General features: G+C 44.0%; 1 protein-coding gene across 4 annotated transcripts in view; it reads left to right on the top strand.

Moving 5' to 3' along the window:
• TSTA3 (tissue specific transplantation antigen P35B) overlaps window positions 1-24,270 on the top strand; it is a 30,278-nt gene extending 6,008 nt beyond the window's left edge. For 3 of the 4 annotated variants that reach the window (XM_027859904.1, XM_027859905.1, XM_027859906.1), the window contains exons 3-11: window positions 9,055-9,169; window positions 12,449-12,577; window positions 12,738-12,811; window positions 18,801-18,934; window positions 19,224-19,288; window positions 20,409-20,475; window positions 20,719-20,798; window positions 22,040-22,139; window positions 23,800-24,270. In XM_027859904.1, coding sequence (XP_027715705.1) covers window positions 9,055-9,169; window positions 12,449-12,577; window positions 12,738-12,811; window positions 18,801-18,934; window positions 19,224-19,288; window positions 20,409-20,475; window positions 20,719-20,798; window positions 22,040-22,139; window positions 23,800-23,855 — 820 coding nt within the window. In that variant the 3' untranslated portion in view covers window positions 23,856-24,270. Of the gene's footprint in view, window positions 1-9,054; window positions 9,170-12,448; window positions 12,578-12,737; window positions 12,812-18,800; window positions 18,935-19,223; window positions 19,289-20,408; window positions 20,476-20,718; window positions 20,799-22,039; window positions 22,140-23,779 lie in introns of all 4 variants that reach the window. The other variant, XM_027859907.1, reaches the window with a different exon arrangement.
• The last annotated feature ends 2,763 nt before the right edge of the window (window positions 24,271-27,033 follow it).

The raw sequence follows: 27,033 nt of genomic DNA, 5'->3' as shown, positions 1-27,033 counted from the left end.
TGCCTTGCCAAAACAAACAAACAAACAAAACTTTGAAGACGGTTGTCATGGCATTCGGCCTTTCTGTAGTCCTAGATCTGCCCCTTACTTATTGGGTGACTTTGGGTCATTCCCTGATTTCTCTTCTGTCAGATTATACAAGTTCCCTTCTAGCTCTAGCCTCCACATAGCTGCAAAGTAATTTTTGTGAGACTCAGCCCTGATTGTTACTTTTTTGCTCCATAGCCTTCCATGGCTGCCTATTGCCTGTGGAGTATAATACAGCCTCCTTAGCTGGACTTGAAGGTTCTCATTAGTTTGTCTCTAAACTGCCTCTCCTGCCTTTACTGCTTCTAACACCATTCCTTCTAGCCAGACTCTTTTATGGGCCATTCCTAGAACCCATCCTCTCCCCTTTCTTGTCTGATGAATTGATTCAGGCCACCCTTCTGTGCTTCACATGTACTCTTTCCCCATCTCTGCCTGTTTAAGCCCATATTATTGCTTCAAGGCCAGGCCCAGATGCTACCTCCTTCCCAACCCCTTCCCTGTTAAAAATGAGCTCTCCCAACTCGTATTTTCCTGGAGTTCTTGGTATCACTCCTTCGTCCCATTACTCTCTACCTTATGTCATAGTTTTGGACACTCTCTTTCTCTCTGTCCCTCCCTTCTCTTTTGACTGCGTATTAGAAACACTTGTTTCGTACGGCAGTGAATCCGCAATATCATCAGTGTGGCTTCCCCCTGCCTTGCATGACACAGACTGTACCCCTTCCCTGTGTGCCCATCCTGTGTAACTTAGGTCCATGGATGCCCATAAATTTCATATTGGATACCTTCCTGTCTCTCTCCTGAAAATGTCAATATACCAGGGGAACCACAGGACATCCAAACGTTGGCCTTTGCTCTTGCTACCAGACCATTCCTTCTTCTTTTCAGATTACACATTGACTTGACAGTATCTTTTATTTTAATTCATCTTTGTAGTTTTTTGTGTGTCATGGGTTACAGCTTGTTCACATCCAGCATGTGTCTTGCCTTGCCATTTCCCTTTTGCTGATAATCAGTTTCAGTTTTTTCAAAGATACAGTGGTCCCTGAGTCACAACCGTGTGAGAGGACTGCTAGGCTATTGGTATAAAAAGAAACCCTCATTTTAGTTTGTAAGGAAGGTGAATTTTAGTGTGTGTAAAGTGGATTTTTTGTTGTTCTTTCTTAGAGTTTTCTTCTCAGGATCCATAGCCATAACAATCTCTATTTCCCAGGTGTTAGATACGAGTTCTCACGATCATGGTTCAAAACAGTTTCTACCGCTTGCGCAGTAGATGTAGGGGTGAAGTGATGTAAAATTGTGAGGCTATTGCTGGCAACATGCCTTCTTTGTCTGTTGCCCTGTAAAGCAAGTGGGCACTGGTCACTGACTGGGGACCCCCATAGGGGTAAATGTTTGGGCTGAATGCTGTGCGTGCCATGATCAGCCCCCATCAAGGTTTGGGTGGAGGAATCTATGTGTTTGCCTCAACCAGCCCCTATTGAGGCTTGAGGGGATTTAGGGGAGTGCACAAGTTGTGCTGGTCTCGACTGACCCCGTCGAGACAAGGGGTAATTGCCCCCCCTTCATGCCGGCCCTTGCGAGAGGGGTTGTTTGGGAATGCTGTAGGAGTTGGTGCCGCCATTATCAGCAAACTCCCTTTGAGAAGACTAGACTAGAATAAAATAAGCTTATTTAACCCCTTATTGTGACTCCATTCCTGTCTTCCTGTTTCACCGAATCAAAAGCAAACCTGCTAGTGAGAGAGGTGCTAGAAGCCTTCCTGCGTCTCTTTTCTAAGAAATGGCGTAGTCGATATGTTTATTTGTCCAACGTAGGTCAAAGCTTGGGTTGCCTTAGATTGTTGGGCCCACCTTTCTCCTGTTGAATTATGGGCCCGACTTGTCTATTTGTATTATCACATGTACATACATACACAGAGCACTTGTGTGTGTGTGTGTGTGTGTGTGTGTGTGTGTGTGTAATTGGAAATGAATTTCTGGAAAAACATAGCTGACTCTGTTTTGTTCTGTGTTAACTCTTTTGCTGTCTATGAGTCCTCATAAAGTGCAAAACCACATGCAGCTCTGATGCAGTGTCCCCTTTTCTCTACATATCTGTACAAAAAGACTTAGTTGCTGAAGGTGAAGGATTTGAGTCCTCCTTTGTCTGACCTGACAGGCAGTTATCTTTGATTTAGTGAAACTAGCTATACCAAGAAGATAAATCCCTTATCTATCCCCTGTAGCAGATGATACACATTTTTTTTTTTTTTGGTAAGGCAATTGGGGTTAAGTGACTTGCCCAAGGTCACACAGCTAGTACGTGTCAAGTGGTTGGTGTGAGGCTGGATTTGAACTCAGGTCCTCCTGACTTCAGGGCCGGTGCTGTATCCACTGCGCCACCTAGCTGCCCTGACACATTTTCTTTTAACAAGTATGTTTGTTTGTTTGTTTTTGGTATAGCCACCTGCATTTTGATGAATAGCCATTTTTCTTTTCTTTATTTACTATCCTGTATAAATATCACTTGCTAAATTGTGAATAACACATTCCCCAGCAGTAGTTACTGCTGGAGAATAATATACTTTGAGTGTAATAAAAGTTTCAGATTTGTGCCGGCTTATTTGGCATTAGCTACTTGAATTGATAAGTAAATTCATTAGATAATTCATAGACATTATGCTGAAGGACAAACTCTAGGTTGTATGTCAGTCTTGACTAGATATTCTTCATGCACTCCACTGGTTTTACTTGTGTGGATGGTTGGGGCAGATAGACTTTGTCTAGGAGGGTCTGCAGTGTTCTAGGGCTTGATAGAACCAGTCTGATGTCCTCTGCAAACAGAAGCATCTAGTGAACCTGACCAACTATGGGAAATCCCTCTTCACCTTGGACTCTGCATTGGAACTCTGTGACAGTGGTGAATGAACATCTGGCAAGCAGATGTCTCCTTATTTTCTGACTGAGCTGATGGTAATGATTGTTATTGTCAAAAAAAAATTATATATGTTATGTCTTTCGTAAAATCTTACATAACTTTGATGTGTACATGGAAAACTTTGTTGGAAAAGGGCCTTTGAGGTTGCATGTTGTGCTAACAAATTCAAGGCTTTTTATAATCAATAAGCAATAAATACAATGAGATCTTTCTGTTAATTGCATGATGGCAAAGATGTGGTTTAAGATGGAATAGTGCTTGTGAAAAAATTGACTGTTCTTTAACAGTACCATGATCGATGATGCCCTGGATACCTATCTGCATGATCCTTATAAATGTTTTATTTAGATGGGCAAGTAGGCATGTGCTTTAGTATCCTATTCCTTTTTCTTTTTTGTTTTGTTTTAGGCAATTGGGGTTAAGTGACTTGCCCAAGGTCACACAGCTAGTAAGTGTCAAGTGCTGGTCTGAGACTGCATTTGAACTCAGGTCCTCCTGACTCCAGGGCTGGTGCTCTATCCACTGCACCACCTAGCTGCCCCCCTACTCCTTTTTCTCAATGAGTCAGGGTTACTCTTGGGGTTTGTAGGAAATAATGGAAGAGGAGCATTGATCCAATTCCTCTATTTACATTATTTCCTATATTTTTAGCAGATATTGCCCTGTAAAATGAACGATTTTTCAATGAACTAACCACCAAACCCAGGAGACAAACAGGCCACATGTATAAAACTTAGGAATCTGATAATGAAGTTTATTAAAAGTTAGTCTTTATAGCTAGTGCAGGTCTTCGGTCAGGTGGAGATAAGATGAGGTGCTCCTCAAGTGTCTTGAGTTGGGTCTGCACTGCTAGCCAAGATTACAGAAGTTCACAGTCACTGACTGGCTAATTGGGGAGAGGAACTGATCAAGGGAAAGGGCAATGCTTTCCTAAATACCCTCCCCCAGGAACCTCTGGAAGTGCTGAAGCACCAAAAAATAGCTTTCCACCAGCTCTCTGGCTCAGATCTGCTGAGGTTGGGAGAAGAGAGGGTATCAGCGCTTTGTGTTACCCTAGAGTTTAAGAATTCTAAATGGCTGGGGAGGGGGCTAGGAATCCACCTAAACTCCCCCTCCCAACATGACTCACAAACCCTTTCTGAAGCATATTAAGGGTATTTCAGTTTCCTAGTTCCCTGGAATTCTAGGGCAGCAATTGACAGAATCAGGTGCTAAGAATGGGATCAGGTGGCTCATCCTTCTTATCTTTCCTTAAGATGAGGAAATCTGCTGTCTGTGAGAGCTAGGGGAAACCACTGAGAAAATATTGCACCTGGGCTGAGCTGAGCATTATCACAATTTTAGAAACGAGAAGAAATCAGGTTAGAGATATGAGGCAAGATGGTGAAATTTCACTAAGTTGCATTAGTGAACAGAAAACAGTTGCAGAATCCTAAGGAGTTTTTTTGTTGCCAGGGTTGTTAACTAGCTTGCCCAAAGCCAATGAAAATGACCATTAGGCTTGCTTCTTAAGGGAGAACAATAGAGCCTTTATTCTAAGGAATTACAGCTTTTCCTTTGGAGGCTGACCTAGATAGGAGTGGGAGATGGGACAGGAAACCACAATATCAAAGGGAAAAGGATCCAGTTTACCAATTTAGCTGTGTATGCCTGTGTACATTTTCTAGCAAGCAGTGTCAGCATTTAGTAGGTTCAGGGCAGAAGGCTGTTATTTGCAATTTCAAAATTTTTAAATGTAGACACATCCTTATACAATATGAACAAGAGTCCAGATGGTATGGAAAGCATTGCAGGCAGCAAGTTCTGTTGGCCTTGATAGCATATGGAGTTGGTGATGTCCTCTCCTCAGTTGCCTTTTTTTTTTTTCCGGTACTAATAAGGCCTGAGATTTTTTTTCCCCAAAACCTGTGGTATCTTCCCATATCTTTCTCACATAGCTTATGAATCATTCCCTCAACATTAGGAATGATTGATAAGTCATATTACTGAGAAATCATTTCCTATAGGTTTGAATATAGTCACCTTAAATTGTTATTTGGTGCTTTCTCTGTCCCTGTTTGGTGCTTGTCATAATAATAATAATGATAGCTAGCATTTATATAACAATATATATCTATATATTCCCTATAGCTGTCTATTTCTATATACAGTCTTGTTTGATCTCACAACAACCCTTTAAATTCTGTTATTCCAATTTTAAAGAAGGGAAAACTAAGTCCAAGGGAGGTAAAGTGATTTGTCCAGAGTCACACAGCTAAATCTGAGGCAGGATCTGAGCTCAGGTCCTCCTGACTCCCAGTCTGATACTTTTTTTTTTAAATGTAATTAATTTCTGTTGGCAAACATTGACACCAGTGAAGAGGTGGGGGGGTTGGGGTGCTCCTAGATGCACAGAGGCACCCCAAGATTGTGGGAGGTTTTAGGGTTCTGGGAAAAAGCCCCAGATCACAGCATGGATCTGCTTGAAAGAATTCAACCCAAAAATCTTCTTTCAGCCAGAGAAAAAGTTTATTAAAGATAAATCACATATAGGCCAGGTCGCACCCATGAGGAAAAGAATCTCAGCCTCTGGAAGTGAGAGGTTCTCAGCATCTGAATGGGGGCTGGGGGCTAAGGTGGTCAGACCAGGTGATGAGCCCTGCAAGGGTCTCAGCCTCTAGGCGTGAGAGCAGCTCAGCCTCAGAATGGAGGCTAAGGTGGTCAGGCCAGGTGACGCTCGGGCTTGAGGCAGTCTCAGCCTTTTGGGCGTGAGGAAAGCTCAGCTTCTAAATGGGGGCTGGGGGCTAAGGAGGCCAGGTGAATCCCAAGCCGGGTGATGCCCATAAAGATGGGTGGGTGTGAGAGACTCAGCCTGTAGGGGCATGAGAAATTCCCAGCATCAGAATGGGGCAAAGGTGAATCTTAAGTACAGAAAGACTGTGGGAGGGGTTTAGGAGTGGTCAAGTAGTTTGGAGTGATGGGAGGAGGGGTCTAAGGAGATCTGGATGGTAGTGGCTAGTAAGCTGGGGTGAACAGAACTCCTGGGTCCTGGACCTCATGGCACCTAGCTAGGATTAAGGGTGAGAAATGGCCAGGAAGGCAAAACATGGAATGAGAGGCTGGTTGAAGGGGGAGGTGATAAAGAAAAAGGGTCCAGGTGAGAATTTCCTTTTGGAATGTCTGAGGGATTTGAACAGACAATGAGAATAGATAATGAAGGGAACTGGAAGGGGGAGTTTGCTTTCAAAGGGAGATAAAGAGAGACAAACAGAAGCCAGGTTCTTTTCAGGGCCAGGGAAGAAAGATGCATATGAATAAGGTCAAAAGGAAGCTTTGCAAGGGAGATAAAGGGAATCTAAAAATCTAAAGGTTTTCAAACTGGATGGTGGGCACATCACCCAGTCATTTCCCAGGGGAACGCCAGAGATTTGGCCATGTGGGAAAGTCCAGGGTTTTTCCTTTCTGGGGTCCAGATCCCAATCTCATCACCAGCAATAGAAATATCAGTAGAAAATAAAATTAAAGTAAAATAAAATTTCAGTTGTTTTCTCTCATACAAAGATTTGATCTTATTGACTGTAGCAATTGGTGAAATAATCTTAATACAAAAGGGTAAGCTGATTTGAGTTACAACCAGCATACCCAGTATGTTGTGTGCCCAAGGGTGAAGAGCCTTCTGAATGTGGACAGTCAATGGCACCAGTGCTTTAAATTCAACAAAAGTGTTCCTTGGTGTTTCTTTCTTTCTTTTTTTAATTAGGCTTTATAACATAACAAGACCAGAATGTAAACCACAGCAATTAGGAAATAAGGTTGGACTGAAAAGTTTTTAAAAGCTTGGCAGATGAATAAATTTAAACATATAATAGAAAAATTTAGAAGGTAATTCTATGCAAGAACAAAACTTATCTCACTAGCTCCACATTTCATAAAAGGTTAGGTTTTTGTTGCTTAAAAAAAAATTGTAGAAGACTGCACTGATGCTGGAATAAAGAGATATTTTGACCCCATGATTTCCTTAACTCTGGAATTCATTTTTGTACATTTAGAAACATTTCCATGAAAGTTTATTTTCCATTTCAAAGTGTCAAAATAAAGATCCGCTTTAGTGGTTTATGAGGGGAAAAAAAAAACAAGAAAGAGGCACAACAGAGGTTTTATCAGCTTCTTTTTGCAGTAGAAGGAATTAAACAGAGGGAATTATCATCTGTCCTTAGGAAATTCAGTTTTTTTTTGGGAGGGCAGGAATAAACAGTTCCCAAAACCATATAATATATTAAAGTTTTACTTAAGCCAAGCATCCATTTCTTTTCAGATAACTGCATATCTGATAGCAGAATAGAAGATAGAAGTTTCATTGTTTAGCTTTACATAAACAATTGCTCCCTGAAAACTTAATTCAAGCTACATGCATTTCACATAAAATCTATGTACAGCGTTCATAAGCCATTCAAAAGAGCATATCATGTATTGGGACTAACCATATAAACATTGAATATCCAATGATCTGAGGATAGATATACTATATGCTGAAGAGCAGCTGAACCAAAAAAAGATGAAAGAAAGCAGATGGGAATTAGAGGCCTTTCCAGATGCCTTGTTTTTTGTGCTTTGGCTCGATTGTAACAACTAAACCCCAGAACCATGACAGTAATTATATATAGCGAGAGAGAGATGTGTATATACATTTATGGGCATATATAATATAAATATATATCCCTTTAGATACAACAGCTGTCATGAATATATCCTATAGAATAACAGAATCAAAATAATCTCTTACAACCCTGTTAAATGAGTCCAATATTGTACTGCAACGTAGCTAAAATTTCTCAGCCTGAAATTTCCAATTATGAGTACTTTTGCAAGTAGCAGTCCCCTGAAATAGACTAATGTACTCAACCAAAAAGCTCCCTGAGAGAAAAGCCTAAAGGTTAAATATCTTTGTGATCTAAAGGAAGGCACCGAGCACTCTGAGTCAGCTCCCTGAGGGAGCATTTATGAGAAGTCATGGTCAAGAGTTCCACGGGATAAGATGGTGTGGATGGGCTGCAATCTGCATCACTGGGTGGAACACCTACATCTTTGCCAGTCTGGCACTCTTAATCCACTGTGCTACCTCGCTGCTTTGTCATATTCAGAGCCTTCCTGATTCTTTTTTTGAAGGAAGGATTTGGGATATGTAGACATTGTTTCTGTTACTCTGCAGGTCTTTTTGTCTTATTTCATGCCTTTTTCTGGATACCTGTTTTTCACCATCCATTCCTATTCCTACCTTTCTTTTGTTCTTCTTTTTTTTTTTTTTTTTGGTGGTTAGGCAATGGGGTTAAGTGACTTGCCCAGGGTCACACAGCTAGTAAGTGTTATGTGTCTGAGGTCGGATTTGAACTCAGGTCCTCTTGAATCCAGGGCCAGTGCTCTATCCACTGCGCCACCTAGCTGCCCCTTATTCCTACCTTTCCTTTAAAGTCACTAAGTGACAAATTGTATGTTGAATTTTTTTGGTAGGTCTTTTCAGGTTCTTCATAGAATTTCTCTTTGTCTTCTACTACCAATCATGGGGCATAAGTTTATAATTATAATTATAATTATAGAATTATATAATAATTATAATTATAATTTTCATGGCAGTCACTTTGCGAATACTTATCATCACACAATACAGTACAGTATGATAAAATGATGTTCTTTGTTGCTTTTTGGTACATAATAAACCCACTCTTCCCACACCTTTCTTAAGGTCATAGATTTATGGCTAGAGGAGACCTTAGAGGTCATTGAGTACAAATTACTCATTTTATAGATGAGGAAACTGAAGTTAAGTGACTAGTCCAGAGTCACATGGCCAGTGTCAATCTGTGAGCCATCTTTTCATTTATCTGCAGCTTCCTTCTGTCTTCTGGATTTGTTTATAGCAAAATCAATAGGATTAATATAAATTAAGGAATAGTATGTCTGTTCCTTGATCACTGCATAAGAGCCTCACATTTGGAGTGCCAACAGCTAAGTTAATATGTAGGCATATTTTTAACTGTATGATTCCTAGCTCCCTCTGCTCTGCACATAGTAGGCACATAATGTAAATGTCTGTTGAGTCAGGATATGATTTGCCTCTCCCTCTGCCAGGGACACAGCCCAGACCCGAGCCCTGTTTGAGAAGCATCGGCCTACACATGTCATCCATTTGGCAGCCATGGTGGGTGGCCTCTTCCGGAACATCAAGTATAACCTGGACTTCTGGGTAAGGAAGGCTTCTGCCCTTGGAGCTTGGAAATGGGGAAGACCCAAGAAGGTGATTTCTTCTCCCTTCAAGGCACTTCCTCTTCCTCCTTCTCCCCTAGTTTCCTGAGGTGCTGTCCTGGAACTTCTCAGGAGGAAGGGTGCCCAATGGTAGGACTCATTCCTGTGTAGAATTATGCACGCATGAAGTCCTTCCTAGGGACCAACTATATGCCCAGGGTTCCTGGAACCTGGGAGAGAGAAACATGACAGAGCCAGAGATTTAGGGGCTCGTTGCAGAGCTGGGGAGACCGATATATTTTTTTAAGGTATTAGGCCCTAACATGACATATGTGTGTGTGTGTCTGTGCATATGATTGAAGATCAACATGGAGGGTGCAGTTCCATTCAACCAGCATTTATTAGGCCCGTACTCTATTGGTTGGAGCAGCAGTTTGGTTTAGGCCTCTGCCGAGAGCACCAGTAGTGACCAAAGTCCCAGCTCTCCCCCGGTTACACCCCCTAGGCCTGCCAGCCCCTCAGTCCTACTTGGATTTGTCCTGGGTTGAAGTTCAATTGCAATTTGATAGCTTTGTAACCTTTCAGAAGGCACTCCCCACTCTGAACTTCCATATTTCCATATTTATAATAGGGATTTAATATTTAAAACAGGGATAATGATACTTGTACTGTTTCCTTCACAGAGTCGTTGTGAGCAAAGTGCTTTGTAAACATTAGAGTTCTGTAGAAATGGGGAGATACAAGTATAGATTCAGAACTGAGAATGTCAGGGTTGGAAGGGCCTATAGAGATCCTCTAATCCAGGGGTTCTTAACTTTTTCATGTCATGGGCCCCTTTGGCAAGTCTGGTGAGACTGTGGGCCCCCTTCTCAAAATAATATTGTTGGGGTTTTTTTATTTACATGTTTTATTTTTTTAATCAGCAAAAATTTGCCTTCCTTACCCACCCCAACCTACCCTCCCTCCCAAATGGGAATGAATGAAAAATAAAATCCCTGTTTCTAACATGAATGATCAGGCAAAATACATTTCCACGTTGGTCGTGTCCAAGATATACATGTCTCCTTCTGTACTCGAGTCCTTCACCTCTCTATCAGGAGGTGGGTAGCATGCTTCATCATTAGTCATCTGGAAGTGTGGCTGGTCATCACGCTGATCAGAGTTCCTAATTCTTTGGAAAGTTTTTTTTTTAAGTCTTTACCATATCATTGTCATTGTATGAACTGTTCCTCTAGTTCATAATACTGTTTTTAAATATAGAAAACAAAATTCAGAGGATTACAAAGGAAACCAGTTCTATTGAAATACTACACATGCACACACACAGATGTGGGTATAGTTATATATATAGATATTTATATCTATATGTGACTGAGGTCACAGACCCCATGATCTGCATTTTTTTTGTTTTTTTGTTGGTGAGGCAATTGGGGTTAAGTGACTTGCCTAGGGTCACACAGCTAGTGAGTGTTATGTGTCTGAGGCCGGACTTGAAGTCAGGTCCTCCTGAATCTAGGACCGGTGTTCTAACCACTTCACCACCTAGCTGCCCCTGATCTGCATGTTTTCTGGGCTGCAGTTTAATCCTCTCCTCTTGCCACCTTGAGGCAGTGTGGTATAGTGGATTAGACAGGTTCTAATCCTGACTCTGCTACTTACTATGTGACCTGGGCAAGTCACTTTGCCTCTGAGCCTCAGTTTCCTCAACTGTAAAATGGAGACAGTAATAATTGTACTATTCACCTTCTGAGGAAAAGTGCTTTGTAAACTTTAAAGGACTATAGAATTATGGAATCATAGAATCTGAGTTGTCTAGGATTTTAAAGGCTATCTTGTTAAGCCTATACCTGATAAGAATTCCCTTTACAACACACCCAATATTCGGTCATCCAGCTTTTGTTTCAAGTCTTGCTTGAAGACTGTAGTGAGCCCATTTCACTTTTGGAGAGTTCTAGTTATTTGGAAATCTTCACTTTCATCAAGCCAAAATCTTCTTGACTGCAATGTCTTCTCACTAGTTCAAGCAGAACAAGGCTAATTTCTCTTCCAGATGAGAACCTTTCAGGTATTTGACCACAGCTGTCATATGTTCCTCTAAGCCTTTCCTTCTCTCTAGTATTCTAGATCTGTCCAAACTCCTCATTTTACTGAAAAAGGAACTTGGGCCCAGATAAGGCAGCTAGTTCAAGGTCACATAGCAAGCCTGTGACAGAGCTAGACCAAAGACCTTGGCCTAGTACCCTTTTGCTACCCCACTTATAAAGGCTTAGGTGAGAATTTGAGCTGAACTTTGTAAATAGAAATCGGTCATTATTACCTCTCTCTTTTCAGTTCAGAATACCTTTCTGCTTAAAGAATGGCCCTTCAAACTATCACATTCATCATTATAGGTCCTGATGTGTATTTGTGCAGGGGAATCTTACAAGTGAATCATAGGCTTTTGATTCAAAGTCATAGAATATCAGGGCTGGGAGGGAGCTTAAAATGGAGACTCAGGGCTGGGAGGAGCCTTAGAGATCATCCAGTCTAATTTCATCATTTACAGAGGAGGAAACTGAGGCCCAGAAAGGGAAAAGGAGATGTTCACAGCCACTTAGTGAGTTGGGGACAGAACAGGACTAGAACCTATGTCTCCTTATGCTCAGCCCTGGACTCTCCTCTGACTTTCCCTGCTTCTTTTTCTAGCAGGGCACTGTGTTTGGGACCAGAATTCATATTGACTGAGGGCCTTACATAGTGGTAGTGGGGAGGAAATTATTTCTAAGGCCCCATCTAACTTGAAATAATATGATTTAGGAGTCCAAAAATCAAAGATTCTTTTGTGAGTGAGAAGGGTGTATGAAGGAGAGAAGCAAGAGGCAAGGTTAGGGATGTGGCTGGCAACCAGATTATAGGACCCATAAAGGCAAGGCTAATGAGTTTGAATTGTGTCCTGGAGGCAGTAAGGGAGCCATTAAAGGTTTTTGGGCAGGGAAATGACACAGTCAGACCTATACCTTAAAATTACTTGGGTAGCCTGGGAAGGATAGGTTATAGGGAGAGAGACTTAATCCAGGAGGACCGATTAGAAGACTTAAAATACTCCACTTGAATGTGGTAACAGCCTCTTAAATTAGACTGTAGAGTGGTGACAGTGAGAGTGGAGAAGAGAGGACATATGGGAGAGATTTTTGGAGGTCAGTTGAAAAGGAATTGGCAATAGATTGGAGGAGAAGGGGAAAGGAAGATCACAGATGACTGGCTGAGTAGGGAGATCATATTCTGTCTCTCGCCTCTCCAGAGGAAGAATGTTCAGATCAACGACAATGTCCTGCACTCAGCCTATGAAGTGGGCACCCAGAAGGTGGTCTCCTGCCTCTCCACCTGTATCTTCCCTGATAAGACCACCTATCCCATCGACGAGACCATGGTAAGGACCCCAGCCCTCGAGTGCCTGATGGAGGGAGGAGAGAGGGCTGGGCAGAAGGGGCAAGTGGAGGTGTGGCCCCCCCCCAGTACCTTTGGGCCTCAAGGATCTCTTTCTTTCTCTTTCTCTCCCCTTCTCTCCCCTTTCTCAACCCTACACTCAGATTCACAACGGACCCCCCCACAGCAGCAACTTCGGCTACTCCTATGCCAAGCGCATGATCGACGTGCAGAACAGGTCTGGGCTGATTGGGAGGCAGCAGTGCCAAAAGCCCCGGGCCACTGTCCTGTCTTGTCACACACACCTTCCCAGCCTCACAGGCCCCACTGTCCAGCCTAGCAGTCAGCACGCACTTATTAAGCACCTGCTGTATTACACACTGGGGATACAAAAATGGTAACAATATAGTTATTAGAAAAATAGCTAGCATTTATGTAGCCTTTACTATGTGCTAGGCACTGTGCTAAGTGCTTTACAAATATTTTATTTCAGGAAGGAAATAAGGTTATGTTCTTCTCCTATTAAGGTTATGTTCTTTTGGGAGAGACAATGCATACATATATAATCAACCAATCAGGCATTTATTAAGTACCCATTATGTGTCAGGCACTTTGCTACCTGCAGGGGATACAAAGGACAAATAAAATCAATCCCTACCTTCAAGGAATTTACCTTCTAATTTGGGAGATAATGTGTACATAAATAGGCATAGATAAGATACAAGCAGAGTGAAAGGAGGGTAACCTTAGAGTGGGAGGCACTAGGATCTGAAGGGACCTAAAAACACTTTCTGCAGACAGTGGCATTCCAGCTGAGTCCTGAAGCAAGCCAGAGATGCTAAGAGTCAGAGATGAAAGGGAGGACATGCCAGGTACAGGGGACAGCCAGTGCAAAGATATGGAGATGGGAGTGGAGGGTTATACAAGATAAGATAAGACTGTAGAGGGGAGGAATGCATAAGAAGACTGGAAATATAGGGGGAAAGGGACTGACTGGGCTGTTAAGAGTTTTATTTTTTAAATAAGTTTGTATTGTTGTGTTTTTTTTTTTACATCACCATAGTTTTCCCCCAGTTTCCCTTCCCCCACCCAGAGAGCCATCCCATATAACAAATAGTATTTTTTAAAGAGGAAAAAAAATGAAAAAGAAGAAGGGAAAATGAGATAAATAATTTATACATCAAAAAAGTCTGAAAATATGTGCAGTGTATAAGACTTGTGGTCCTTTCATCTCTGCAAAGGGGTCAGGTCAGGGTATCTTCTCATATCTTTTCTTTCAAGGCATGTTTGCAACATTCACTTTTGACTCTGTGTGGGTGTTTCTTTTTTGTTTATATTGTTGTAGTCATTTTTATATATTGTTTTCCTGGCTCTGCTTATTTCACTCTGCATCAGCTCATATGGATCTTTTCACACCTCTCTGTATTCATGATTTCTTACAGCATAATAGCATTCCATTACATTCATGTACCATAATTTGTATAGCTGTCCCCCAATCAGTGTGCCTCTACTTTGTTTCCAATTCTTTGCTATCAGAAAAGATGCTGCTATGAATATTTTGGTATGTATGGAGACTTCTTATCAATATCTTCTTTGGAGTATGAGTCTAATAATGGAATCTCTGGGTAACAGCAGTATAGACCTTTTAGTCACTTTATTTACATAATTCCAAATTGTTTTCCAAAATGGTTGTACTGATCCACAGCTCCACCAACAATGTACTAGAGTGAATACCCTTCCTCCTTGCTTATACTTCTTTTGGGAAAGTTTCCAGGGAAGAGTTGGGAAGGGTTCCAGGGAGGTGATGTCAGGAAATGGACCAAGGACAAGGTGCAGGATGAGGTTGAAGTATAGGATATAGTCAGGGTCATGATTTAGGGGAAGTCCTTAGGACATGGACCCAGGAGAATCATATAGCAGCTCCTTCTGTACTGCATGTTTTCTGGGCTGCAGTTTGATCATCTCCTTGCCTCCTTGAGGCAGTATGGTATAGTGGATTAGAAGGAAGAAGACTTAGGTTCTGATCCTGACTCTGCTACTTACTATATGACCTTGGGTAAGTCACTTTGCCTCTGAACCTCAATTTCCTCAACTATAAAATGGGGACAATAATAATTGTACTGTTCACTTCCTGAAGAAAAGTGCTTTGTAAACTTTAAAGGACTATAGAATTAGGGAATCACAGAATCTGAGTTGGCAAGGATTTTAAAGGTCAACTTGTTAAGCCTATACCTGTATAAGAATTCCCTTTACAACACACCCATATTTGGTTGTCCAGACTTTGCTTCAAGTCTTGCTTGAAGACTCTAGTGAGCCCATTTCACTTTTGGACAGTTCTGGTTACTGAGAAATCTTCACTTTCATCAAGCCAAAATCTTCTTGACTGCAATGTCTTCCCACTAGTTCTGTCCTCTGAGATCATGCAGGACAAGGCTAATTTCTTTTCCAGATGAGAGCCTTTCAGGTATTAGAACATAGATGTCATGCTCCTCTAAGCCTTTTCTTCTGTCTAGTAACCAGTTATTTCAACATAATGGCATGACCACGAGGCTTCCATCATCCTAGTTGTCCTCTTTCCAAAAATATGGCACCTACAACTGAACACAGTACTCCAGAGCACAGCAGGAGAGGCTCAGTTCCCTAATTCTGGACACTCTACCTGTACTAATGCAACCTAAGATATGTTTGCTTCTTTGTCTCCTGTATCACACTTTTGCTTCATTGGGCCCAAGATTTCTTTCAAACACTTCTTTCTACTCATACCTCCCCCATCTCATATTTATGAAGCTAATTTATGAAGCCAAGAGGAGGACTTCACATTTATCCCTATGAAATTTCATCTTATTCTAGCCTGTAGAGATATTTTTGAGTCCTGCCATATCAGATAGCTAAGTTATCTCACTTTTGTGTCATCAGCAAATTTGATAAGTCACACCATCTATGCCTTTATCCAGGTCATTGAAGCCAAGGACCGATCCAGGGATAACACCAGTAGAGACCTCCTTACATGCTGACATTGAACAATGACTAATCCAAACAGTTCTGAATTCACTTACTTGTATCTCTCTCCATGTTCTCCAAAAGGATAGCATAAGTTTTAAAAGTTTTTAAAAAGCCAAAATCCAGACAACTTTTATCATTTGCATTCTCCTGATCTCCTAGTCTAGTAACACTGTCCAAAAAACATGAGTTAATTTTTCATGACTTATTTTTAATGGAGCGGAGGCGGAGCTTTGTGATCTCTGTGTGTTTCATTTTCTAGATGTTCCATCTCTTTAGTGGCATATTCTAGAATTTTTTTGAGGAATCAATGTCAATTATGATAATTTGCAGATTTCACTTTCATTTTTGAAAAATAGGACATTCTCCCTTCTCTAGTTTCATGATATCTGTCCTCTTCTCCATGGTCTTTTAAAGACCACTGACAGTTGCTCAGCAACCACATCCATCACTTCTTTGAGTGGGATATAATTTATCTGATCCCAATGACTTTAATTCATTGAGAACAGTCAGATGCTTTCTTAATATGTCCCCATTTGTGTTGGGCGTAAGCTCCTTATTAGCTATTTTTGTTCTGTCCTTCCAAGTTCCAAGATTTTCTCCTGGATGGAAAATAAGAAAATAGGAGTGGACTAGTTCAGAATTTTCTCTGTTATGTGTTATTTCATCTAACCCCAGCAACAGTCTTATTCCTTCTTTGAGTCTTTCTCTTTTCCCCCTAATATAGCTTAAAAAAAAACAAAAAAACCTTTTTTGTTCTCCTTATCTTTCCTTCCTAGTCTTCTCATTCTTAACTTTTGCATTCCTGACACTTCCACAATCATGCCAAACATTTGTATTCACTCTGTTACCTTCTTTTGAGTCCATTTCCTGTGTCTTTTAGAAGTCTAAATGTGTGATTGGGTTCCCTGTGATTCACGTCTCTCTCTCTTTTTTTTTTAAAGGCAATTGAGGTTAAGTGACTTGCCCAGGGTCACACAGCTAGTAAGTGTCAAATGTTTGGTCTGAGGCCGTATTTGAACTCAGGTCCTCCTGACTTAAGGGCCGGTGCTCTATCCACTGCGCCACCTAGCTGCCTCCCATTCACGTCTCTTAACAACTCCTCCATCCTCATCAGAATTGTTTTATTTTATCTTCAGGATCTCAATTATTACAAGATTGGCTATTGTTATTACTGGATTGACTTTTTTGGTAGGATCTCAATTATATATCTTAGCATTATCTCCCCATCCCTCCAAGGCCTATAGAAATAGGGTTCATGAGAATCTACTTAACTGGGCTGGTCCTGTGGTGACAAGTTTGTCACTGGGGCCTATACTTAAATCCCTGTCTGGCTTGAAAGGGCCTACTGGACCCCATGTCACTAAGGCAGAACCTCTGAGAAGCCCAAGTGCCCTCTGTGCTGTGATGAAGCATCAAGAAAGTCTTGTTATTGTTGCCAAATCTTGTCATTTCTGCTTTCGCAGCATCTTGTACTCATTCCCTTCTCTCTGCACATCCAGGTGCTCCTTACTTCTCACTAGGACTAGTACAGTAGCCTTCCACTCCTCTCCCTGCCTCAGTCTCTCTCCATTCTAATCCATCCTCCACTCAGCTATCAAAGGGGTTTTTCCTAAAGCACAAGTCCAATCGTATCATATCCCTTCCCTACTCAAAAAACTCCATTGGTTCCTCCCTATTACTAGGATCCTATATAAAGTCCCTTTTCTGGCATTTAAAGCTCTTCATAATCTGGCCCTTTTCCACTTTTCCAGCCATCTTCTACTTTACTGCCCTCCAGCCACCCTATCTATGATCCAGCTACACTGACCTGTTTGCTGTTTCTTGATCCCAGCTCTATCTTCCTTCTCTGTGCCTTTCTATTCACTGCCCCCCATGCCTGGAATGGACAGGCTGCCCCCTGCTTTCTGATTTCCTTCAAGACTCTGCTCAGGTCTTGCATAATAATGCACAAAGCCTTTCCTAAAAGTGTTCTCTCCTCCTTCCCCCTGCACAAGTGCCTTCTCTTTTAAGGTTATCTACTATTTATTCTGTGTGTGTGTGTGTGTGTGTGTGTGTGTGTGTGTGTGTGTGTATGAGTGTACCTCATTATTTACATCTTGACATTAGGATGTGAGCTTCATGGGAGCAAGGACTCTTGTTGCCCAGTATCTCCAACACTTAGCACAGTTCCTGGCCCATAGTTAGCTCCTAATGAATGTTTGTTAAGTGACTGATTTGGAGCTCTTACCTTCAGTTGGCATCAGTATTGAACTAGAAACACAAACATCATCATTAATCATATGTGTGCCTGCATATGGTAGGTGCTTCATATGTTAGTAATTCCTGGTTGTCCTCAACCAAGGCTCTCCGATTCATTTCAACATTTATTAAACATGCAGTTGTGCATGGCTGGAAAATGGAAAAATAACAGCCCAACATTTCAATAATATTTTACATAATCTCATTTGATCCTCTCACAACAAGCCTGTGAGGGGTGTGCAGTGCCAGCATCACTATCCCAATCTTACCGATGAAGAGATAGGTCCGTTGAGGGGACGGGACTGACTAAAGTTGGATGGTAAGGGGTGGAACTGGGATTTGAGCTCAGGTCTCACAGAATCTGAGAGCTGGAAGGACCTTCAGTGGCCATGTGGTGTAACCCATACATGAGAGGAATCCTTACTATATATAACCCTACCCAACAAGTAGTCCTCCAGCCTCGACATCCAAATCCAGGTTGTGACCACTGCATCATAGCTGACCCCACCTCTTCTGTGGGCCTCAGGTTCCTTGTCTGCTCAGTGAGTCAGACTTTAAGATCCTTTCCAGCTCTCACTCTTTGAAAAAAGCATCACTTCCTGCTACAGGTAGCTAAGGTGCTTAAAGATGGACTGAGCTGGGGCCCTTTGGGTAAACAATATAAATGTCTTTATGCAGTTGCTGTGTGCTCAGTCCTGAGCCCAGTCCAGCTTGGGAGGAGGGAAGAGGAAGAAGAAAACCAAGCCCATACCTCAGGGACCTCCCAGCCAGGAGATAGAACACAAGATAGGATAAGGTTAGGATTCAAGTCTAGCCATGTGGTACAGAATACCCAGGCTGGAGAAGTAGGAGGAAAGAGATGTCACTAACTATGGGAACAGCAGAGGGCTTCCTGTAGGAGGTGGGTTGATCTGGACCCTGAAAGATGAATCATGGGTACCCTGTAAGGAGAGCCCCAACCAGCCTCACCCTCACTCCTATCCCAGGGCTTACTTCCAGCAATACGGCTGTACCTTCACTGCTGTCATCCCCACAAATGTCTTTGGACCCCATGACAACTTCAACATTGAAGATGGCCATGTGCTTCCTGGCCTCATCCACAAAGTCTACCTTGCGAAGCGTGAGTCTGTCTGCATCTTTGTGCATTTCTATTTGCACCTCTTTGTCTTCTGTATGCATGTGTGTGCATGTGTGCGTCCTCCTGGGACGTGAAACTTCCTCCTAATCCCATCTCCAGCCTCCATCTTCACTGTCTTAGGCTTAGCCCCGGGAGGAATGTTTGGTCCCAGACTCAAAGCTGAGGTTTGTTGTGTGTGTCTTACTCAACTGCTCCACATCTGGCCCCCTCCAGGCCCAGTAGCAGAGTGGTCTGGTCTCTCCTTATTCCATCTTCCTTTCCCCTTTTCTAGGCAATGGCTCAGCTCTGACCGTGTGGGGCACCGGGAAGCCTCGAAGGCAATTCATTTACTCCTTGGTAAGTGTTCATCCCGATGCCTGGGTTCTCTGTGGGAAGGAGGTCAAGGCTCCTCTCGGATATAGGCCTTTCTAGTCTGCACATGTGCCTGCACCCACACATACACGCAACTGTCACTATCCCTAATCAGGCTGGGAGCCTCTCTCAGCAATGAAAGGAGACTAGCCCTCTAATGGCCGGTGAGTCATCCAGTCTGTGCTAAGGCTCCAAGTATCCCTGGGCCAGAATCAGTCCAGGATAAGGAGAAGGAAACCTGGGCTCAGTATTTACAAAGTTCATACGCTAGTGTGTGAGTGGAGACACTCTGCAAGAATAACAGATGGAAGTTTCAGAGATCGATTTTTGGTTTGATGAAAGGAAGCACTTCCTAACAATTAGAGCAGTGGTACAGGAGGATGGACTGCCTCAGGAGTAGCGAGAGTTGCTTATCACTGGAAAGCTGTCAAGAGGGCTCTTGCCCCGGAGAAATGGGCCTCAGTCACTTCCTAGGGCTCTTCTAACTGAAGGTTGGTGGTTTCCCGAGCTCAGAAACAAAAGAGGCCACGGATGGAGCCCTCAGAGGAGGTGGGGTCCGAGCTGGGTCCCAGTAAGGCTGTTGTAGATGGCTCTAACCAGCCAGGGCTGGCGGCTTCCTTAAGGACCATCTCCTCCTCCACACTGCTCCAGGTGATGTCCCCTTGGCTTCTGGCCTCCTCTTGATGGAGGGCTTGGGATTCCTCACTCAGGTCACTGCCTGCGACCTTGGAGAAGTCATGGAATCACCCTGCCCTTACTTGATGAACTCTGAGGTTTCTTTCAGCTCTAAATCTGTGACCTTTTACTAACTCCCGGACTGCCTGTTCTCAAGCCCCCTCTGCCTTTCTTGGCACTTGAGCTTGCTTGACTGAACCACCTGCCCATTCCTCTGTTGTGACCTTTGGTCTTAGTACAAAAGGAATCAGGACCACTAGTCCTAGAGTTCCTCCTTTCCCTGGGCCCACAGGGGCTGGGCTAGGCAGGGCTGTGCCGTCCGGAGGGGCTGCCTAGCCCCTAGGGTTAAACATACATGGCCCAATGTGACCCCATTATGACTCCAGTCTGTAACTTCATGACCTGAATTTGCCTCTCCCACTGCCTCCAGGACCTGGCCCGCCTCTTCCTCTGGGTCCTTCGGGAATACAGTGAGGTGGATCCTATCATCCTATCAGGTACAGAACTCCTCCCTGCCTCTTCCCCCACCTCATTCCAAGGCTGCAGGAACTCAGGTGGGACAGGGTGGGGGAGGGCGGGGGCCAGGAGGAGAAATCTTGATAGGTTGGGGTGATCTCATAAAGTTTCTAGGAGGGCATGGGGCAGGAGCTGGTCTCCACAGAAAGATAAGACTTGGGTCATCCATGGGAAAATGGAAGAGGCAGAACCTGGAGCTGGCCTGATCTAAGACTTTCTTTCAGTGGGTGAAGAGGATGAGGTGTCCATCAAGGAGGCAGCTGAGACCATTGCGGAGGCCATGGGCTTCCAAGGGGAGCTGACTGTATCCTTTACTGTGTTAGGGACTGCAGTCAAGCAGGCTAGAGACTGTCAACTTCCCCTGATGCAGACAGGCCACCTGGAATGGCAGGAAGAATCTCAGCTCCAGAGCAAGCTTTACCACTGATTGACAGTGTGACCTTGGGGAGGTCCCTCTCTGGGTCTCAGTTTCTTTCTCTAAGACTATGTCTTTCTATTATTTTCTATTTTCTATTTCTCTAGGAGAGTAGCCCCCCAAGATCCTTTCTTAGGCTGTGCTTTAGTGAGGATTAACTGATAGTCACTTGAATGCAAGAAGAGCCCAAGGTGTTGGGGAGAGGGTGGTGTCTTGAACAAGTGATAAGAGATTAATTGGGGAATCTTATGATTTTAGAATTTAGGTAGCAAGACTGAGTCTCTCACTTTACATATAGGGAAACTGAGGCCCAGAGAGGTTCAGGGTCACAGAGCTCGGAGTGGCCCCCAGCCCCTCCAACTCCATATCCTGAGCTCTTGTTCATTACTCCCCACAACTCAATCCTACCCAGGATGCTTCCTCCTCTCTTCTTCCTTCCCCAGCTCTGCTACCTTACTTACTAGATAATGTTTCACAGTGAGCAAAACTTAGAGCCAGGGCTAGAACTCAGTCCACTAGTCTCCCAGTCCTTTTGTTCCTGGGATGTTGGGGAGGACAGGAGTAGTACCCATTGAGTATTCAATGAGCTGCTGATCCTGTGAGCCCCTTGGTCTCCAGGCCCTGAAGCCTGACCTTCTGGGGCCAGCCAGCCCTGGGGAAGGGAACCCTGGAGGCTCCATCAGGCTGGCCCTTTGAGACAGGGTAGGGGACTTTGAATGGAGGTTGAATGAGGGCCTGGAAGTCTGTATGGTTTGAGACGGTGAGGGGACAGTGGGAGGAAGGAGATGGTTCAGATATCAACCCTGAGAGCTGGAAGGACCTTCAGTGGCCATGTGGTGTAACCCATACATGAGAGGAATCCTTACTATATATAACCCTACCCAACAAGTAGTCCTCCAGCCTCGACATCCAAATCCAGGTTGTGACCACTGCATCATAGCTGACTCCACCTCTTCTGTGGGCCTCAGGTTCCTTGTCTGCTCAGTGAGTCAGACTTTAAGATCCTTTCCAGCTCTCACTCTTTGAAAAAAGCATCATCCCTCCCCCTGCCTGGTTCTCCCAAGTAACTCCTTTGTCGTGCCACAAAACCCTCCAGTTTGACTTTGACCTTGACTCAGGGTCACTGATAGTTTGACACAACCAAGTCAGATGGGCAGTTCAAGAAGACGGCCAGCAACAAGAAGTTGAGGACCTACCTCCCAGACTTCCAGTTCACGCCCTTCAAACAAGGTAAGAGCCTCCCCTACCTTGGGAAGGCTAATCTGGCAATCCATTGGGTCCCCCAGATTCCTGTCCATCCAAAGGTAGAATGGGCTGCTTCTGGAGGGGTAAAGTACCCCGTCACTGGAGGTCATGCATGGCATCATCGATTCAGGGCTAGAAAGGAACTCTAAGGTCCTTTTAGTCCACACCCTCATTTATAAAAGCAGCAGCCAGTGCCCAGTGAGGGTAAGTGCGTTATCCAAGGTCATACAGAAGTAAGTAGCAGAGCCAAGATTTGAACACGTCTGACTCCAAACCCAATGTTCTTTTCTCCACTGTGCTGCATTTCCTGGTATGGACAGGGCAATGTAAGATATTACCATTACGCAGCATAAATTCCGCATCTGGTGGGAAATCCATTCTGGGAAATACTACCCTGAGTGAGGGTGGGGGTGGTTTCACAGTTCAGAGAAAACAGGGCCTGAGCCATATCTGATGTTGAAGAAACTTTGCAGTACCTAAAAAAAACAACACCCCATTTCTCTTGGGGCTTTCCTTGAAAAGTCATTAAAATGCTATAACCCCCTAAACACGGTCTCAGTCCCTCTCACACCACTCAGTTTCCCACATTAAAGAAAGGGAATGGGGCAGGAAGGGAACCAAGGAACTGAGACAAGTAGTCAGGCATTGTTGGGGGGCAGGGGAGCAGGGCCACTGGGAGTGTCAGAAAAAGAACAAGAATCCACAAGTCCTAACTCATTTTTTCAAGCAAAAGCTAGATGACCACTTGTTATGGAAGTTGTCAAGGGGCCTCCTACCCAGGCATGGCTTAGACTGGATGATCTCGGAGCTTTCCTCCAGTTCTGAGATCGAGGGCTCAAACCTCTCCAGTCACCTCTCCTCGTCCCAGTGCTTTGGCCTCCTGAGTCATGAGAGTACCCTGGTGGTAGTGGTTAGGGGCAGGAATGGGAGATCGGGGAGTGAGGAGCTGCACGGCCCGTGACTCCTGCCTCTGCCCTGACTCTGCGTGCCTCTCACCAAGTCCCTTGCCCTCTTTGGGCTTCAGTTTCTTCCTCTGTAAAATGAACTCATTGGCTCCTGAGGTACTTTCAGCCCTGATGAATTTCATTTCATTCTTTCAGCAAATACTTGATAAGGTGATATAGTAGAAAGAGCACTGGATTTGGAGTCCTGGGTTCAAATCCAAGCTTTTCCTTTGTCTCATCTTATGACCTTGGCCAAGTCACTTTCTCTTTTTGGGCCTTAGTTTCCTCCTCTGTTAAAAAATTCTCTGTTCTTTATTTTTATACTCTGATGTTCCTAATGCCTCTATGACTTTAGCAGGGCAGGAATTTTTAACCCCCTTTGATAGAAAACACTGAGACCCAGGGAGAGGGCTTGGGGACATGGCTTACCCAAGGTCATAGTGCAGAGCCAGCACTAGACCCCAAGTCTTCTGGGTCCCTGTCCAATATTGCCATTCCCCCATGTTAGCTTGAAAGCAGTGATGCAGATCACATGATTCCAATCCAGGTCTGTTCCTAGCAGAGTTGAGGCCATAGGACCTAGTCAGGTTTCCTGTCCAGTCAGAGCCCATGGGAATGGGCCAAGGTATAGGGGTTGGTGTTGGACCTACCTGAGGACTCTTCTTTCATCCTTCATCCCAGCCTCTTTACTTACTCCTCAGCTGTAAAGGAGACATGTGCCTGGTTTGAAAACAACTACGAGCAAGCCAGGAAGTGATCCTGGAGCACAGGGAGGAGGCTGCAAAGATCCTAGTCCCAGAGGGACAGTGGGGACTGGAAGGAGAGGCTGAGATCGATGCCCTTCTACCTGATCCAGGCCCAGGCCCTCAATCTCCATAGAGGCTGACTTAAGGAAGACCTGGGGAGTTCCAGGTCTCAGTTGAGCATCTGGCCCTGCCCGTCTCTGTTCCTGATCTGGTCACTACAGCTCAACCGCAGGGTGGACACAGGGTTCCCTGTTCCTGCCAGGCTGGCTCCTGAAAGTCCACCATTGCTACCCTCAGGGAAAACTCCCCATGCCTAGATCCTGGGAAACCTGGTCACCCATTTATACTCTTAATCACTGACTACCTGGGTTCCCTGTCCTTTCTGATCATTCTCCAGAAATTCAAATAAAATACATTTTCACAGGAGGATTCAGCTTGTATTAATCTGTACATGTACAGAATGTTAGAGGTATGGTTATACAATTCCTGTGAAGAAAAGTCTGGGAGGTTTCAGTGGACAGGTTCACATGAGTTAGCAGTGTGACTTGGCAGCCCCCCAAATTTAACTTGATCTTAGGCTGCATTATTGAAAATATAAGAAGAAGTGATAGGCCTCTGGTGACAAGCTGAATTAGAGAGAGAGAGAGAGAGGAAGGTGACCAGGCTGGTCATGTCCTGACCTGTTTTTCAAGACCATGACCATAATGAGGAATCTTAATACCTGGGGCAAATTCAGTTTGAGTGTTGGGGGAGTGTCACACAACACAGTCCGTCCTGGTCGGGTGCAACTGCTCAGGAAAAAAGGGTGGCCCTTCACCCAGAGGTATGGGGGGGGGGACTGGTGCTGAGGATTCATAATTCTGGGAAAAAGTTTAAATTAAACTTTCCCAGAGGAAACCCCTCCCATGGCAGAATGAGAAAGTGGTATAGGGAATGTGAGACCATCAGGGGTGACATCTCATCTCCTGAGGTTCAGGGAGGACTGCAAGGTGTAAGATGAAGAGTCAGAGATACACTAGCAGAAAAAGTGCCCATCTCCCCCCTCCCCCACTAGATGCCAAAGTCTCTATCACTCTGCTTCTTGACTATGGCTCTACTTTGCATTACCCTGTTTCAGGTTACTTAGAAAACACCTAGAGAGCTAAAGATAAGCCAAACGCAAAGCATGGACTATAATCCCTAGGGCCAACAAGGGGAGAGTCTATGGAGGCCGAAAGCACATGACAGTTGGAGTAGGGTAATAACAACACCTCAGGGACAGTAGGGAAGAAGAGAAGCTAGCAATGTGCAAGAAGAGATGGTGAGAAGACTGGCCTGTCTGGGAAGAGGGGGAGATAAAGGACAAAAGGTGGCCTGGGACCTCAATGTCAGCTGTATTTAGGTTTACACAAAGGAACATGCATCAACTCAGCAGGGGCCGGAATAGTCCAGGAAGACTTCCTATAGGATCTAGCTTGAGTTGGGCCCCTAAAGATGGGCAGGATTGGAAGAAGGCATGGAGAGGAGAATGAGGGAAAGAACATTGTGAATGAAGTTTCCATTTGGGTTGGGGCTGTCTCAACACTCATATATCAAGGAGCAATCCTGAAGGCAAGAACTCTCCAGCTTCTTCCACCAGTATCTTTATCCATAGGTATAGTCCTGGGGACATGACAGGGCTCTGGTGACAATGCCCTCTAACCACACCCCTTCATCTTTGGCTCACCAGTAAATAAATAACTTCCCCTCATTTCAAGTCTATAGGTTGTTTACAACAATTATAGGGTCATGTGGCACCTGACGTCTCAGAAAAGTTCATAGTCATGTCAGAACAAAACATGATTTCCCAGCTTCTCTCATATATAGGAAAGGTCTCATCTCTGATGTGTGTCCATGTTTCACCAATTTCCCCAGTTCCGAAGGGTTCTAGGGCCGTGGTGAGTGGAGACAATCTGTTCTGCTCCAATGTACACTTTGGGATCTTTGAGCACTGTAATTGGTTGAGGATGGGGGCCTACTCTCATGGCCTTTTCTCAGAGCCCAGTCTCCTCTACACTTCTCTAGATAAAGGCCCTTATCTATATCTACTAACCTGTGTGTCCCATGAGCTCGAAGATTTCTTAGAACTCTATCTCTATTGAAAATCTTGAAAGTGAACTTCTGGTCAGCACTCATCTGAGCTGAAGTTGTAGTTATGAGCTAAGCTTCTTTTTGTTGTTTTCACTTAAGAAATGTCAGGGATAGTCCGATGCTAGCTCTGACTGACTCAGAAGTTAAATTTTCAGTCTGATCATTTACACTTGGAAATCGGTTACAAATCAGGGCTTGGTTTATTGTTTTATTGACTGTGTGGACTTCAGAAAGTAATGGAGATGTGCATTATAATAATGCAAATTAAACTTCAAAGTAGGTCGTGCGTGTGTGTGTTTTTGTGTGTGTGTGTGTGTGTGTGTGTGTGTGTGTTGCCCCACCACCACCAGAGCCTGTTGCAAAGCACTTACCAGCACACCTCTGAATGTGTTGGTTGTTTATGCCTGAAGCTTCTCCATCCTCAGAGTCTCATCAGTTAACAGATAGGTGTGATTCTCTCCCCAAAATCATCAAGGTACAGTGTAAAGTCTGTGGCAGCGTTCCTGATAGAGTTCAAGATCGATACTAGGATGTTAAAAACTGATTCCAGTAATATGTAGTTTGGTAAGATGACATTTATAGCAGTGGTGGTGAGCAGAGCTCTCATCCTATTATGGACTTATTGGTAGATGGATTTCCTGATAAAAACATTCTCCCCACCTTTCCTTCTCTCTCCTCCTTCCCCTTCCCCCCTCCTTTCTCTTTACCTTCCCCTGTGCTTCTACCTCCCCCTCTTTTTGACCTCTGAGTCCCCAGGCAGAGACTGCACTCTGGCAAAACACCTCAGATTTCAATCTCTCTTCTCCCAGGAAGCTCCCCCCTCAATGCATTCCCAATAAGTATTCTCAGACTGGCAGACCTCTGTGGGATGGTTAAGTCCATGTTTAAAGAAAGGTGACTGTTTAAGATAGGGAAGCGGCTAAGGAAACACTGCAGTGGCAAGTGCCAGGGTTGGGATTGGCACCAGGATGAGGACTGGAACCAAAGCCAATGTCTTCTCCCTACCTACCCCACGCTGCCGTTACAGGCCCTGCTACTTCTGTGATCCTCCAGAACTCCTGTGAAGGAGCCCACGCTGGA

The sequence above is a fragment of the Vombatus ursinus genome, unplaced genomic scaffold (assembly GCF_900497805.2).
Source record: "Vombatus ursinus unplaced genomic scaffold, bare-nosed wombat genome assembly UNPS02014173.1, whole genome shotgun sequence".
Lineage (NCBI taxonomy): Eukaryota > Metazoa > Chordata > Mammalia > Diprotodontia > Vombatidae > Vombatus > Vombatus ursinus.
Note: the sequence above shows the minus strand (reverse complement) of the source record. Positions and strands in the feature narration are given on the sequence as shown.